Source organism: Palaemon carinicauda, chromosome 3 (genome assembly GCF_036898095.1).
Source record: "Palaemon carinicauda isolate YSFRI2023 chromosome 3, ASM3689809v2, whole genome shotgun sequence".
Lineage (NCBI taxonomy): Eukaryota > Metazoa > Arthropoda > Malacostraca > Decapoda > Palaemonidae > Palaemon > Palaemon carinicauda.
This window is the reverse complement of record NC_090727.1, coordinates 62550862-62566180: the sequence shown is the minus strand read 5'-3', so window position 1 is coordinate 62566180 and position 15319 is coordinate 62550862. Positions and strand designations below refer to the sequence as shown.

The 15319-nt window shown below is 35.9% G+C and overlaps 1 protein-coding gene across 3 annotated transcripts in view; it reads right to left on the bottom strand.

Annotated features, from left to right (window-relative positions):
* The window catches only part of LOC137638311 (uncharacterized), a 63945-nt gene that overhangs the window by 25048 nt on the left and 23578 nt on the right, over positions 1-15319 (bottom strand). For all 3 annotated transcript variants that reach the window (XM_068370370.1, XM_068370371.1, XM_068370372.1), the window contains 11 exons: positions 14020-14089; positions 12261-12369; positions 11337-11493; positions 9154-9232; positions 8313-8439; positions 7808-7941; positions 7511-7681; positions 6889-7016; positions 4305-4567; positions 3511-3641; positions 62-2314 (listed from right to left, as the gene is read on the bottom strand). In XM_068370370.1, coding sequence (XP_068226471.1) covers positions 62-2314; positions 3511-3641; positions 4305-4567; positions 6889-7016; positions 7511-7681; positions 7808-7941; positions 8313-8439; positions 9154-9232; positions 11337-11493; positions 12261-12369; positions 14020-14089 — 3622 coding nt within the window. The remainder of the gene's footprint in view (positions 1-61; positions 2315-3510; positions 3642-4304; positions 4568-6888; positions 7017-7510; positions 7682-7807; positions 7942-8312; positions 8440-9153; positions 9233-11336; positions 11494-12260; positions 12370-14019; positions 14090-15319) is intronic.

The following is a 15319-nucleotide window of genomic DNA, read 5'->3' as shown; positions in this document are numbered from 1 at the left end:
AATTACAGATTCACATGCATAGATAAATATCATTTCAAACAGCCCACGTGTTAAAACATACCTGGCTCATTTGTTGCATCCAAAAGTTTTGCCTTAGATGTACTACTGACATGATCTTTGTACGAAATGCGGAACTGGTAGGGAGTTGAAGGTTCGAGGTCACTGACTTGCAGGAGAATTTCATCCTGGTTTTCGACCTCGATATCACTAACCGACACATTTTTCTCCATCCAGGTCTGAGAATCAGGGCTGTAGAGAACTTTCAAATGTTGATTTTCATTTATAAGGATCTGTGACAAAACAGATTCAGAAACACCAACTCTTATGAGCACGCTCGTTGAGTTAACAGGTGATACATTCAGGATGGATAGGTCAAAGGTGCCCAAATCCTCAGCTCTGTTCTTTCTCTCATCCAAACTGAAAGCTGTGCGACTACGAACTTCTTCATTGACACCAGTTTCATTATTGTTTCCTGCCATGTGGTCATGTTCATGGTGTGCGTCATTTTCCAAGCCTGACATATTGTGATGCATGTGAACTTCACCATTTTCATGCTTACTATGAGTATGATTGTGTGAGGCACCCATGCGATCATTAAATTGGACGTGTATCATTCCATCTTCCTCCGTAGGAGAGCTATCGTTCCCATGAATATGGGCATGACTGTGACGTTCATCCATATTATTCCTTTCAGGATGTGTGTGAGTGATTCCAACTTCATGATTGTGTGTATGATTGTCCATGTTATCATGATCATGAGGAAGGTCTCCACCACCATGTGTGTGGGTAGTTCCATCTGCATGGGTGTGTGTATGATTGTCCATGTTATCATGATCATGAGGAAGGTCTCCACCACCATGTGTGTGGGTAGTTCCATCTGCATGGGTGTGTGTATGATTGTCCATGTTATCATGATCATGAGGAAGGTCTCCACCACCATGTGTGTGGGTAGTTCCATCTGCATGGGTGTGTGTATGATTGTCCATGTTATCATGATCATGAGGAAGGTCTCCACCACCATGTGTGTGGGTAGTTCCATCTGCATGGGTGTGTGTATGATTGTCCATGTTATCATGATCATGAGGAAGGTCTCCACCAGGATGTGAGTGGGTAGTTCCATCTGCATGGGTGTGTGTATGATTGTCCATGTTATCATGATCATGAGGAAGGTCTCCACCACCATGTGTGTGGGTAGTTCCATCTGCATGGGTGTGTGTATGATTGTCCATGTTATCATGATCATGAGGAAGGTCTCCACCACCATGTGTGTGGGTAGTTCCATCTGCATGGGTGTGTGTATGATTGTCCATGTTATCATGACCATGAGGAAGGTCTCCACCAGGATGTGAGTGGGTAGTTCCATCTGCATGGGTGTGTGTATGATTGTCCATGTTATCATGATCATGAGGAAGGTCTCCACCAGGATGTGAGTGGGTAGTTCCATCTGCATGGGTGTGTGTATGATTGTCCATGTTATCATGATCATGAGGAAGGTCTCCACCAGAATGTGAGTGGGTAGTTCCATCTGCATGGGTGTGTGTATGATTGTCCATGTCATCATGATCATGAGGAAGGTCTCCACCACCATGTGTGTGGGTAGTTCCATCTGCATGGGTGTGTGTATGATTGTCCATATTATCATGATCATGAGTAAGGTCTCCACCGGGATGTGAGTGGGTAGTTCCATCTGCATGGGTGTGTGTATGATTGTCCATGTCATCATGATCATGAGGAAGGTGTCCACCAGGATGTGAGTGGGTAGTTCCATCTGCATGGGTGTGTGTATGATTGTCCATGTCATCATGAGAATGATTAAGGTCTCCACCAGAATGGCTGTGTGGTGTATCATTAGCGTGGCTATGAGTGTTATTTTTCATTCCATCAATGACATGGGAATGCGCTATTCCAAGCAGGTGTAATAGATCATGGTCGTCAATATCATTCTTGCCTTCAGAATTCAATTCGTCAGTTAGGTTCCTTTGCATTGCTGTTAATTTGGCTTTCAATGATTCCTTTTCTTCATCTGTTAAGTTCCTACTGGTTATATCTCTTTCCATTTCCACCACATCTTTCATCATCATTTCAATTTCACGCATATTCTTTTCCAGCATCTCCTTTTCAGAATCTGAAATGTTTGAGTTTATTAGTACGTTATTCTTCTCAATCATGTTACTGAGCACTGTTTCCAATTGGCTTATGTTTTCCACCATCATTTCTCTCTCCAACTCTGTCATGCGCTTCATCAACATCTCTTTTTCCATTTCTGTTGTGTTTTTCATTCTTTCTTTCATCATTATCATCTCCTTCTTCATTTCTGAAAAAGAATTGTCAATAATTATAAAGATGAAGATTCATATCAGAGAAAATATTCAGATTCCATTTTCTCAATTAATAGATGAGAGTTGCATTTTATCTATATATATATATATATATATATATATATATATATATATATATATATATATATATATATATATATATATATATATATACTGTATATATATATATATATATATATATATATATATATATATACTGTATATATAAAAATAAAATGAGAGCCATACAATAACTACCATAAGATACAAAGAAGAAATTAAGGTAAAAAGAGCATGTAAGGTATTTAAAGGGATAAAGGATGTAATGCAATGATTTTCCGTACATAAATACCTGTGCAAGAAAATGTACAATGAATATTGGACAAGAAAATCTAACTGGAGTGAGAGAAAGAAAGAAAATATCTTGTTGCATCTGATATAGTTATCACAGGTTTCAATGTAGAGTCATCTTACTTGAAAAAATATACCAAATAGGTACATACAAAAAAAGACTTATAAAACAACAAACCACATAAACAGTATATACATTTATCTTGAAAGAGATGAAAGTGGTACGAGTGAGTGTAATACTAGGGCTCACTTTTTCATACAACTTGGGTGTCTGCTTTTCTTTAGATAATTCCTTAACAGGATTGTAAAAGAAAAACTCTCAGATGAGCTCCAGTGCTTGTGAGAAATAGCTGGCTCACACTACCATATATGCCACATCCTATATGCTTGTTGTTCTGGAACTCTCAGAAATACTGATCAACTAAAATTGTGGAAATCTCCTTTAATGAAAGAATACACTATCCAATAGCGTTGACACCTATAATTTCCAAAAATATTGTCTATTCACTGCATGTATAAGTTGATCCTGCGCCCAGGAGGGCCGAGCACACAAGTGCATGGTATGTCAATGCACTCAAGGGCAATGTCATTTATAAATTGGTAGCAGCTCAAACACGGAAAACAAAAAGCGAAAATTACTGAAATGTCAACTACAGTACTTTACCTGACTTCTTGATATTCAAGCCTAAGTTCGGAATGTTCTCAAGAACTGTCTTACAATATATGCAAAACTCTTCATTGACCTATAACTACACCCTACATTAATCTCACATTAAGATAATCAATGCCATTACCCAAACTTGTTTACAACACCATACAATAAAACACAATTAGTACATACCTGTGATGTTGGCTTTCATAACATCAGGCGTTTCTTCGTCACAAACGGTGATTGAACAGCAGGAGTCCTCTGGATCAGGAAGTGTTTGGCAGTGTTTAGGGGTATCTGACACCACTTTTAGAGGGGGACACCTGAAAAATAAAGTAAACTTTGTAAATAATACACTTGTCTCAATATGAATCTATGGACAAAAACAAATAATTTCCTATATCTATACCCCTTTAGGGTAAGTTCCAGTAGGCAAGCCTATAAATTCTTTCTAGCTCCTCCTTTCTCATCTATAGTCACTTTATAATCCAATATAGCTCACTTAAATTACAGTGATTTTGAACCACTTTTGTAACATGGAGGAAAGGTATTTGTTAGCAACGTTAATCACCCATTGAGTACAAAAAGTATATAAAAAGAAATACTGTAAATCACATCGATATCGTTCAGACCCCAAAGTTACTTCTTAGCAACTAGAGCTTTTTCACATTCCCCTTAGCCATAACTACTGTACGTTGTTTTCTAAATTTGACTTTCTATCATTGCCTTTGGTCTCTTTCTCCTTGGCTCTCTACATTCAACTCCACTTTGTTAAATTTTTGCTTCTCATTTAAGAAAAACATCCAGTGGGCAAGTCCCATTGGAACACATAAACAACAGCAACTAATGGCCTATTCTAATCATTTCATAATATCAGCATCAAATGAGGAAACAGAACTGTTGCTCATTCACCACTTCTAACTACTGTAATTCATACCATCAACAACTACAGTAGTTCCATGAAGCTAAAGGTTCAAAAAGCTTACCTTGGAAAACAAGAAACATCACCGAATCCCATGCAGACACACTGTGTATCACACCCCTTGTAGAATTTTTCGTCTTTAGCATACGTAACATTGTCAACAGTACATCCATCAGTAAGAAGGGAAGGTGATCTACTAGCATCCCCTGAAGCAGCGGAAGTCGAGTTGCATACACGTAAAATGCAGCAGGAGTCTTCTGGGTCAGGTTTGTATTCACAGCCTGGTTCTGCTTTAGTTCCATTCTTGTGGGTGAATTCACATCGAGGCTGTGGAATGATACATACATTAGCAAATAAAACAACAGTATCATAAAGGGATTTTGACGAAGGAAAAATCTATTTCTATGCGAGAGACCCGTGTCGTCCAGTGAAATGCTCCTTTAGCACCATTTCTAAGGTATATAACTGCTATATATTACCAGAGAAAAAATTGCATAGGGATGCCAGGTTGAACCCAGCTCGCTCACCTATAAAAGGTGTCGATATATAATACTGGGGCGTGATAAATCACAACCAGAGGCCTCGCACCATTTAGATATCTCCTGTCAAAATCCCCGAACAGCGATTTTTTACCTTGAATCTTCTACGACAAGCTGTTAATCAGTTGAGATGAAATACTCTGGAGTGATTGAAAGTAAACTCACCTGAATATTTCTATTTCACTGACTTGTAAAGAATATGTCATAAGTATGAAAAAAAATTATTAGGTAAAATAATACAGAGCTATTCACTTGGAACCGTATTACAGTACAGTACAAAATCTGAATTTCTTACATAAATGAATTTTCACGATTTTTCTCAAAGATTTTACTCCTAGTCACAGTTAATCTCAGCTAATGCACCTCAACCTATTTATACCTTTAGAGGATCAAATTTGCTGAATAAAAAGAATGATCTAAATATATTGGATTAAAACAATAACAAGTGTGAAAAAACAAAGTAAACAGTAAAACAGAAAATGATTACAATGTGTGTTTGTAAGAGATGATGACTGTCTTTGTAAGAGAATCTACGTTGATTTTCTTGCAAAAGAAATAAATCATAATATGCTTATACTGTACTGATACTGCGGGAAGTAACTTTCCTTTTCTTCAAATGTATACCTGTTATATAAAAAGAAATCATGACAGAGAGAAAGAGAGATGGCTGAAGTCCACAACTAATGAAAATAAGAGGAAAAATGTAACACAAGTTTTACTTTTGCAGGAGTTTTCCATTCAGAAGAGAAATGAAAAAAATAGCATATTAAATTAATATGTTCATCGTCTTTAAACCAAGAACACGAAGTTAAGTGATGATGCGTAAAGAAAGGGTAAGGAAAACCTGGATATAGTATATTATTACAGAACGTGAACAAATGGGGCTACCTTTAACAGAACAAGAATCTCACGTAATCTTAATCTTAATCATCAAAAACGTTTTACATGTTTCTCTCTTCATGGGCTTAAATGACCAATGGAGATTTCATCATGTTCTTAAGTCATGTACACTTTCTACTTGAACTCTGTTCTGGCCAAGGTCTTCACTTACATCTCTTCTCCATGATTTCCTAAGCTTTCCTACAGGTCTACCGCTGCCTAATTTTTATGAATGGACTTATGATAGGCTAAAAGCTCAACAAATCTTCATCAATCTAACAAGAGATAACCCATTAGGGGGGTGCTGAATACTTGTACAGTCTGTATTTTAGACCTCGGTTATCGCTGTTTCTTGCTTCGCGGTTTCGGTTTTCCGCGCATAAAAACAACGCAATACCTATCAAAAAATGTTTCTTTCATTTGCGATAAAATTTCATGCTTTGCGGTGATTTCAAATAGACCGCGGTCCTTTACAGTACAGTACTATAAATGTTACATACATACCTGTAGCCTACGTGTGTGGTGAGTTGTCAATTGTACATGTGTGTACATGTACCGTACACTGTACATATGAATACAAACTGGTAGAAACCAAATAAAAACAATATTAGAAGTATTTACTGTGTAAATCATCAGGTCAGGCAACCGCTTGTGGCAAAGGGCAGTGACTTTTTAGGTTAGGAGCTAGTCCACCCTAATGTAAGATTTATTCCCGATTTTTCGCTTATCGCGACAGTGTCTGTAAAGTAACTCTCACGATAACCAAGGTCTGACTGTAGTAAAATACTCTATACAGAAATAGTTTTTATTTTATGTTTCATCCATATACTATTATCTATTTTTTTTTTTTCAAATGATCCAACTTCTTTCAACTTTTTCTTGTTTTAACTTTCAAACTTCATTTAAATGACTTTTGAGTTTAAAATTATGAATCTATGAGTTTGTTAAATTACCTAATGATGGTGGTGACGATATTATTATCATATATATTTTCATATAAACTCATCCCTAAATTGGAGAATACAGTAATTATTATTATTTGATACATTTCTAGAGGAGAGAAAATGACTACTTGGAAAAATAGAAAAGATACAGCAATAATGTTTAATGAAATAATAATATTAATAATAGCAACCAAAATAAAATTTGGGGACTTTAGGAATACAAAAGGTTGTGAATTAAAGTGAAAGATGAATTAAGATAACACAAACAAGAGCATGCAATACCAACCTCACATTCTATTTCAGTGTTGTTATTACAGGAGCATCTATATTCGCATTCATTATAAAACACTTCACCAGGCTGATATGTATTGGACTTGAATGTGCATACTCCTTCCTTGATGTTCCTGGTAGGATCTGAAAAGAAATATACCAGATACTGTATACAAATCTAATCAAATCCATAAGAATTTTTTGTTATTTCATGATTCCCATACAAATTCAGTTATATAATATGTGGTTTTTAGAATAGCGTGAGGATAAATAATGTTTCTAGATCATTAAAAAAGTTTTTAACCCTTTTACCCCCAAAGGACGTACTGGTACGTTTCACAAAACTCATCCCTTTACCCCCATGGACGTACCAGTACGTCCTTGCAAAAAAATGCTATTTAAAATTTTTTTTGTATATTTTTGATAATTTTTGAGAAAATTCAGGCATTTTCCAAGAGAATGAGACCAACCTGACCTCTCTATGACAAAAATTAAGGCTGTTAGAGCAATTCTTAAAAAATATACTGCAAAATGTGCTTGAAAAAAAAAATAACCCCTGAGGGTTAAGGGTTGGAAATTTCCAAATACCCTGGGGGTAAAATGGTTAAATGATAACTAAACTTTTTTCCTATACTTACCAGGGATACAGCTATCTGGATCAGAAGGTTTGCTTATGAATCCATCTAGACACTGACAGCGACCAAAAACTAGAGGAGCATTGTCGCTGAGATTCAAAATATCGATATTCATGGTGTGGGATACGCATACAGCATTTGCACCACAGACAGTCTGTGAGCAGTTGTCATTTGCTGTGATGGAAGAGAGAGTTTCGTTACATATTCACACCAAGGAAAAAATTATCAAGCACAAACAAACTAAGTTATTTAAACTGAAAAGAATACTTCCTTTGCAAGTAAGAAAAATTATCAACTTACTCATGTTGATAAATGAAGTGCCATTTTCCACTTCGGTGATAGTATGATCTCCTGAGGCACACTGGACTGTCACGCAGCACTCATCATCTTCAAGAACCTCTCGGCATAAGGGATCCTCTTTGAAGGTATTAACCCTGTTGCAAAGTAAAATTTACATTGGACGATTAAAATGCTTGGAATAATTTGTATGCAATAGAATGTACAGTACAGCTAGCCACACTTCTGACCAGAAACACTGAGAGTACAGAACTTATAAAATGGGTAAACTTTCATCATAAATTATCAATTTCATTTATTACTATATACAATGTATTCAAGCTCACTGAATATGGCCCCCCAAAAATTCATACAAATCCTTTCATTACCTATGGTACACGGCATTTCTATTTTTAGAAGAATTGTTTATCCGCAATGTGGGCAGATGAAATCACTATATAAGTATTGATCTTTACCTTGGAAATTATACTTCAATTTATAAATTAAAAATAAAACTTCTTTCACGAACCTGAAATATGGGATTGTACATCTATCGAAGCATTTCGCATCTCCATTAACCAAACATATGCAACGCTCTTCGCAGCCGATGAAGAACTCGCCCACGACATACGATCCGTTTTTGTACAAGCATCCAGCTGTTCAACATAAAACAAAGTTTGTTAACTTAACATGGTAAAACATTTAGTGTTTAGGAGACAGAATTGAATAGAATAATACAGTAAAGGTTTAAAGGTCGCTCATGAATGGCAGAGGCAAGGGACAGTGACACTGCCCTATCAGGCAGAACAATGCCTAGAGACTGACCATATTACATAGGATCAGTGCCCAAGCCCATCTCCACCCAAGCTAGGACCAAGGAGGGCCAGGCAATGGCTGCTGATGACTCAGCAGATAGACCTATAAGCTCCCCCAAACCCCCCAACCTTAGCTCACAAGAATGGTGAGGTTGCAGTGACCAAAAGAACTAACAAGTTTCAGCGGGACTCGAACCCCAGTCTGGTAATCACCAGGCAAGGACGCTACCACCCGGCCACCACAACCCTATATTTTAGAATGATTTTAGAGTATGGCATATAGTATATACCATACTCTAAAATCATTGAAGCAGCAGTGTCTTATAAAATCAAGGAGAATAAGTAGTAACATTTCATATCTAAATAAGATTTCTATACGAGTCAATACACAATAAGACACATAATAATTCTTTATTTCGTCAAATTCTACCAAGCAAGTTAATAACTTGATAGCTTATATCAATTACTAATCTACTAATTAAACATCGATGTTTTTAAATGGAAAAAAATAACCTTGCATAAGGTTAAATGCAAATCAAGAAGCTCATTACTTACGCTGAGTTCTAACTGTGAGGGTTTCGGTCGACTCTCCTGGACGACTGTCATCTGTTTCATCATATATGCTCACCCTGACCTAATAAAATAAAAAGAGATATGCTGAATAAAAAAAAAAAATATTAAGGACAAGTATACAAAAACACTAAAATAAATTGAACAGTTAACTATATATATATATATATATATATATATATATATATATATATATATATATATATATATATATATATGATTTTTATTCTATATTAATTAAAAAAAGTATAAGCTTGTACCGTATAGCATATAGTCCAGATTAAGGTAATGGGTATACTGCTTCTAATTGGTTATTACCATTTGGGACCTATAGACATCTAATTCTGTTCTGAATTTTTTGTATGGGGTTTGATAGAATAAGCAATTAATTGACTTCCTGAGAGAGAGAGAGAGAGAGAGAGAGAGAGAGAGAGAGAGAGAGAGAGAGAGAGAGAGAGAGAGAGAGAGAGAGAGAGAGAGAGAGAGACACTGAAATATATCAAATGGATACAAAATAGCAATCACTAACTAACTGAAATTTGATGTAAAACATTTTTACCTTCATTAACCCTTTTACCCCCAAGCTATTTGGAACTTTCCAACACTTAACCCCCAGGCATTTTTTTTAAAAGCACATTTTGCTATATATATTTTTTAAATTGCTCTAACATCCTTAATTTTCATCATAGAGAGGTCAGGTTGGTCTCATTCTTCTGGAAAATGCCTGAAGTTTCTCATAAAGTTATCAAAAATATGCAAAAACTTGTGAATAGCAGTTTTTTGCAAGGACGTACCAGTGCGTCCATGGGGGTAAAGGGATGAGTTTTGTGAAGCGTATCAGTACGTCCATTGGGGGCAAAAGGGTTAACATGTTTACATAGGAATGTATCTATACAGGATTTGATGTGAAATTAATTCTCTCCATATATTTCCACCTTGAAATTTTCTTTTGCCAGAATTCTCTGTTGATGTGAATTAATTGGTCTTGGTCTTCTGGAGTTTCCTGCAAGTCTTCGTCTAATTTTTCCTCTTCAATTTTCATCATATTTGAACCATCTCAATCAATGAAATTTTAGGCTATTAGTTTCCAGCTACGGTACAGCACACCACATCTCTCTGAAGTTTCCTTGTCTGTAAAATGATTTCCTTAATACAGTCCAGCTGTGAACTACAGCATTTTACAGTCGCCATCTTTAAAATCTTGTATACTTTTTTTTGGAAAGTGACCATAATTCTGTTTTCGGAGCATTACTCGCCTTATAAGAGTATGACAATTTTTTGTCATTTACTAATGGGATACAGTGCTCTTATTCAATAGTGGCCTAGTTTTCTTTCCACTTCATCTAAGCCCCTTCTATTTTTTACTATGTTCTCAATAACTATTTCAATACCTGTATGGTCTCAAGGTAGCAGAAACATCCTATAACTTGTGTAAGCTCCCTCCTCCCATGCAGCAGGATCTACACTACTTTTGTTTCTCCTCATTGAGTTTTTTTTTCCAATTCATTTCAGGCTTTGAATATATCTTAACCTCTTTATATTGGAATCCAAAGTATCTTTGACACCACTAGCAGTGATTGATACATTGTGTTGAGTTCACCCTTACCTCTCCCCTGCAGCATGTACAGGGCATCATTAACAAATTGGCTTTTTTTTCATTTTCATTTTCATTTCCACACCAGTCACCAACACTAACAATCCTCTCCTCTCCATTCATCTATTTTATCTTTTAAACACTACTGAGCTAAAGCCTCTTATTTTATTCTCACTCTAGATTTTGACAAACTAAGAGATTGGGATCCCTTATGTTTCAAGCAAATGGAAAACATGAAGTCAGCCCCAACCTTGAGAAACAGTGCAACTTCAGAAATTAAATTCAATTACTCAAAGTTCTAACTAACAACATGGAATCTCATTTGTTCTGAAATGAGAGATGAAAATAGGAAGTTGGTAAAGTTTAAGACATGAGACAGCTAAGTGTGAAAACCAAAGAGGCTGCACACTATAATGTTTACTTTACTCTAAATAGTACCAAGTACTCCAGTTCCTTTCAGTGGCATTTCAAAACTATACCTTCATTCTAACTAAGCAATTACTTAACTCCAAGTTCAGTTCAATCAAATTCTTTGGCCAAATAATTTCTAAGAACAAAATCAAACAATGCCTACTTCATATAGGGTATTTGGCTTCAGGTTATCAACGGTATGTTTGGGAATTTGCCCAGTTGGCAACTCCTTTCTCATCCAGGGTGCTTCAGAGCCAGTGGAATTAACTTCTTTTTCCTCACGGTACTCCATGACGTAGGCTCCTTCATGAGTCTTGGGTCTGAAACAGAAGGCTAAAATTACCGACAGATCATTGCTCTAAATACATCTATAACGTTTAAAATGCCTCCACAAGACTCAAATTACCGACAAGAGCATTGCTCTGAAATGCCTCCAGAAGACTAAAATTACCGAAAGACAATAGTAAAGCGCACATCTTATGAAACCGGAAGAATAACTGGGCAAGACTAAAGACAAAATAAACACATTTGCACTGACACATTAATTAGTCTTCAAAAGAAATGGTGCAACAATAAGGGACAACTACCAGAGGCATTTTAACCACCAAGTACCTGCGGAAGTACATCACAGGCATTTTGAGAAAAGGGGATCGTCAAGGACACAGTGATGATTACCAGCTTGTTCGTCACCCCACCCATGGAAATGATATATCATTATAATTTAAATAACTTACAACAAAACAACAATAGCAAAGCTAGTGTGTCGTGACAGCAGGCATTCTCAAGCAAAAGACAAATAACAGAAGACTACTGTAATATCAGAAAAAATTAATATTCCTACAAAAATAAAAATCACTTGAATCAGTTAAGAAATAATATTCACCACCACAAGAGTTATAAAGTTATAGCAATATTAACTTGCACAGTATTACAATCTTACGTATAATAAAGACTGCGATGTAAATTTTAATATGATTTCTTAGTAAAAAGTACACACTGCCCTTTTCAATTTGTACTAACTAGCTTAGCAGATTAACAGCTTTTAAGCATACTCTACTTACGTGTACATGCTAAATAATAATATTACCTGAAGTCATCCCAAGCGAGGGTAACTGAATTATGGGTCTCTCCCGTTACCAAGAGCTTTGGCTGCCCTGGCGTTCTTTTCTCTTCTATCACCAACGGAAGATTATCCTCTGCAATAGGATTTCAATGGTTAAATAAAACACGAAACAAATAAACATTAAAGCCAGAAAATCAATTCAGGTGCTAAATTTTCATAGTTCTGTTCCTTGAAACGAAGTAAAAAGTATTTGCAAAAAAAAAAAAAAAAAAAAAAAAAAAAAAAAAAAAAAAAACTGGATGGAAATTAAGCTTAGCTGCTTTTCTAATTGCAGTTTTGGAAATAAACTTATAGACGAATGTGTGTGCTTTTAATAAAGCAAAAGAATTTACTAAGAAAAAGAGGACAAGACATCAATGTTAAAATGCTTGGAAACACAAGAAGCATATTTTACACAAAAAAACTCTTAACTTTTCAATTATAATTTTTGTAGGTTTTGTCATTTCATATAAACCTTCATTAAGTCTTCCTTCCATGAGGAAAAGTGAGGAGGAGGAGGAGGAAGAAGTGAGATAATGAGGGTCTGAACCTTCCTCTAAAAACCTTGAACTCTGGTCCCATTATTCATCCTCTGGCCATCATCTTCCCTTAAACCATAATGGCACATTACTCTCTCTCTCTCTCTCTCTCTCTCTCTCTCTCTCTCTCTCTCTCTCTCTCTCTCTCTCTCTCTCTCTCTCTCTCCAGGAAGTGTTGGAATAATGGCATGTCAATACACAGATGACAGGAATGCATGTGAGACAGTGGCGAGACTCATTATTTGTTAATATTCATGGAACTGAATTCATAAATTTATCAGGGAGGCCTCTTTCAACCACAATGGAAATTTCAAGATTATAAAAATAAGTGATATTTATATATTTATGTGACTCTACTCTATGCATAAAAATGAAGGTCGTAAGACTGAAATTCCCATATAAAAAGAATATAAATCAAATTTTCCTTTAATTCCTCTTATGAAATTTCTCGCATACTTGATTTTACAGACTTGACTTGAACAATAGTACAAACCGGAACTATTTAGAAGAATAAAATTACATATCAGCGTCCACGGTGACAAACCAATAAAAAAAATATAAAAAGCAGTGGAATAAAACGCACTGAACGTCACCATTCTTCAGCGTGACTACGCTCTGCGTGTCCTATAATTTTGCCAAGCGACATTGCTACGCTTCGAGGGATGCTCTCAATGGCAGTCGTCTTCCAACATGCCATTGCCATCATTTTGGTTTTCATTCTCTTTTTCTCTCACACTCGTCATTATTCACAGGTCTCAATTTAGCGAGCGCAGCCGTGACCTTGAGCAGTCTCTCTCTCTCTCTCTCTCTCTCTCTCTCTCTCTCTCTCTCTCTCTCTCTCAGCCAAGATTGCTACCTGCCATCTACGGTAGTTGCATAATGATGTTCCTCCAACGTAGTTGTTTGAAAAGTCTAAAGATCTTGGTTGATTGGTTGGGAAACAACTACACCAGTTAATGGAGTAGTATAATGGACCAATATAAATCTAGTTTTTACTTACCCATAAGCAATTCCAAACAATATATCTAATAAGTCAGACAAGATTATAAAAACTATCTAAACGTTTAAAACTCATTCGCTCTACCAAGAACATACGGGAGTCTCCTCGGGTCGACTAAATTATCTTTGAGACATCCAAAATCCTTGTAACACTCTCTCTCTCTCTCTCTCTCTCTCTCTCTCTCTCTCTCTCTCTCTCCTCTTACCTTTCTGGCAATCGTATACAACACAACAGTCTGGATCATTGGGATCAACTCGTTCTGTGCACACTGGATCCTGAAAAGACAAAATAAAATTATTACTGTTTTAAATTATTTACTATAGTTCAGTAAAACTTAAAAGTAATTAACCATGTGTAATACAGACAAATAATGAACGTTCGTGAATGCCGTAAATACAGGAGTTTATATTCCAAATATATATATATATATAAATATATATATATATATATATATATATATATATATGTGTGTGTGTGTGTGTGTGTCCAGTACTTGCAAGAAATAGTTGACAAGTTGAAAACATCCCCATATAAACACAAATTTTCATTTTAAATTAACTTCATTAAACTCTATTACATCAAGCCTTACTAAGATGACCAAAGATGGAACAACCAAATCTTTAAGAATTGAATTCATAACTCTCCCTTTTATATCCTTTTATGTCCTTGGGGACATCGAAGGACAATGCCTAAAAATCCTCCAGAATAAACTATTCCATTAAAGTTTATCAAACGACAATTTCCGAAACCTCAACACTGGCGGAAGATAAAGTTTGAATTTCTAAGCTTTCCCAGTAGCTTAGAATCAGTAGAACTTCAAAAGTTCAAACTCGCAGCAAATGTTTTATGTTGAACAGGCTTACATAAGTCCTTCTATAGTTTATATATTAAATATCTGTTTTAATGTTGTTAATTTTTTAAAAATATTTTATTGAAGTTTTCATTTCTTCTTATATCGTTTATCTATTTCCTTATTTCCTTTCATCACTAGGCTATTTTCCCCGGTTGGAGCCCTTGGGCTTATAGCTAGGGTTTTAGCTTAGCTAATAATAATAATAATAACAATAATAATAATAATAATAATAATAATAATAATACGGAAAAGTATGACGGAATCTTGGACAGGTGGACAGGAAGAACCCCATCTTGGAAGAGCTGGACAGGGCAGAGATTCAATCTGATTGAGTCTGGCATATTGGGGAAACGATTAAACTACATGGAACGAATTTTGAACGATATGTCAGCAGACCAGCGAAACCTACTTTGACGGCTGCTTTTCCGGTCCCCTACAGCAGGGGAACCCCACTCTCTACAGGACCTCCACTGACGTTTTACCTTGTTCGTTCAGAGTATTCAACGTTTCATGTCTCATATTCTTCATTTACTGTTGAATCGTCACTGTCATACAACTGATGAAATAAGAAAGCCTTCAGTTTCCTCTTGAAAGTCTTTATGTCTTCAATCATTCAATGATGAGATTGTTTGTGATGAGACCTCGTTCGGTA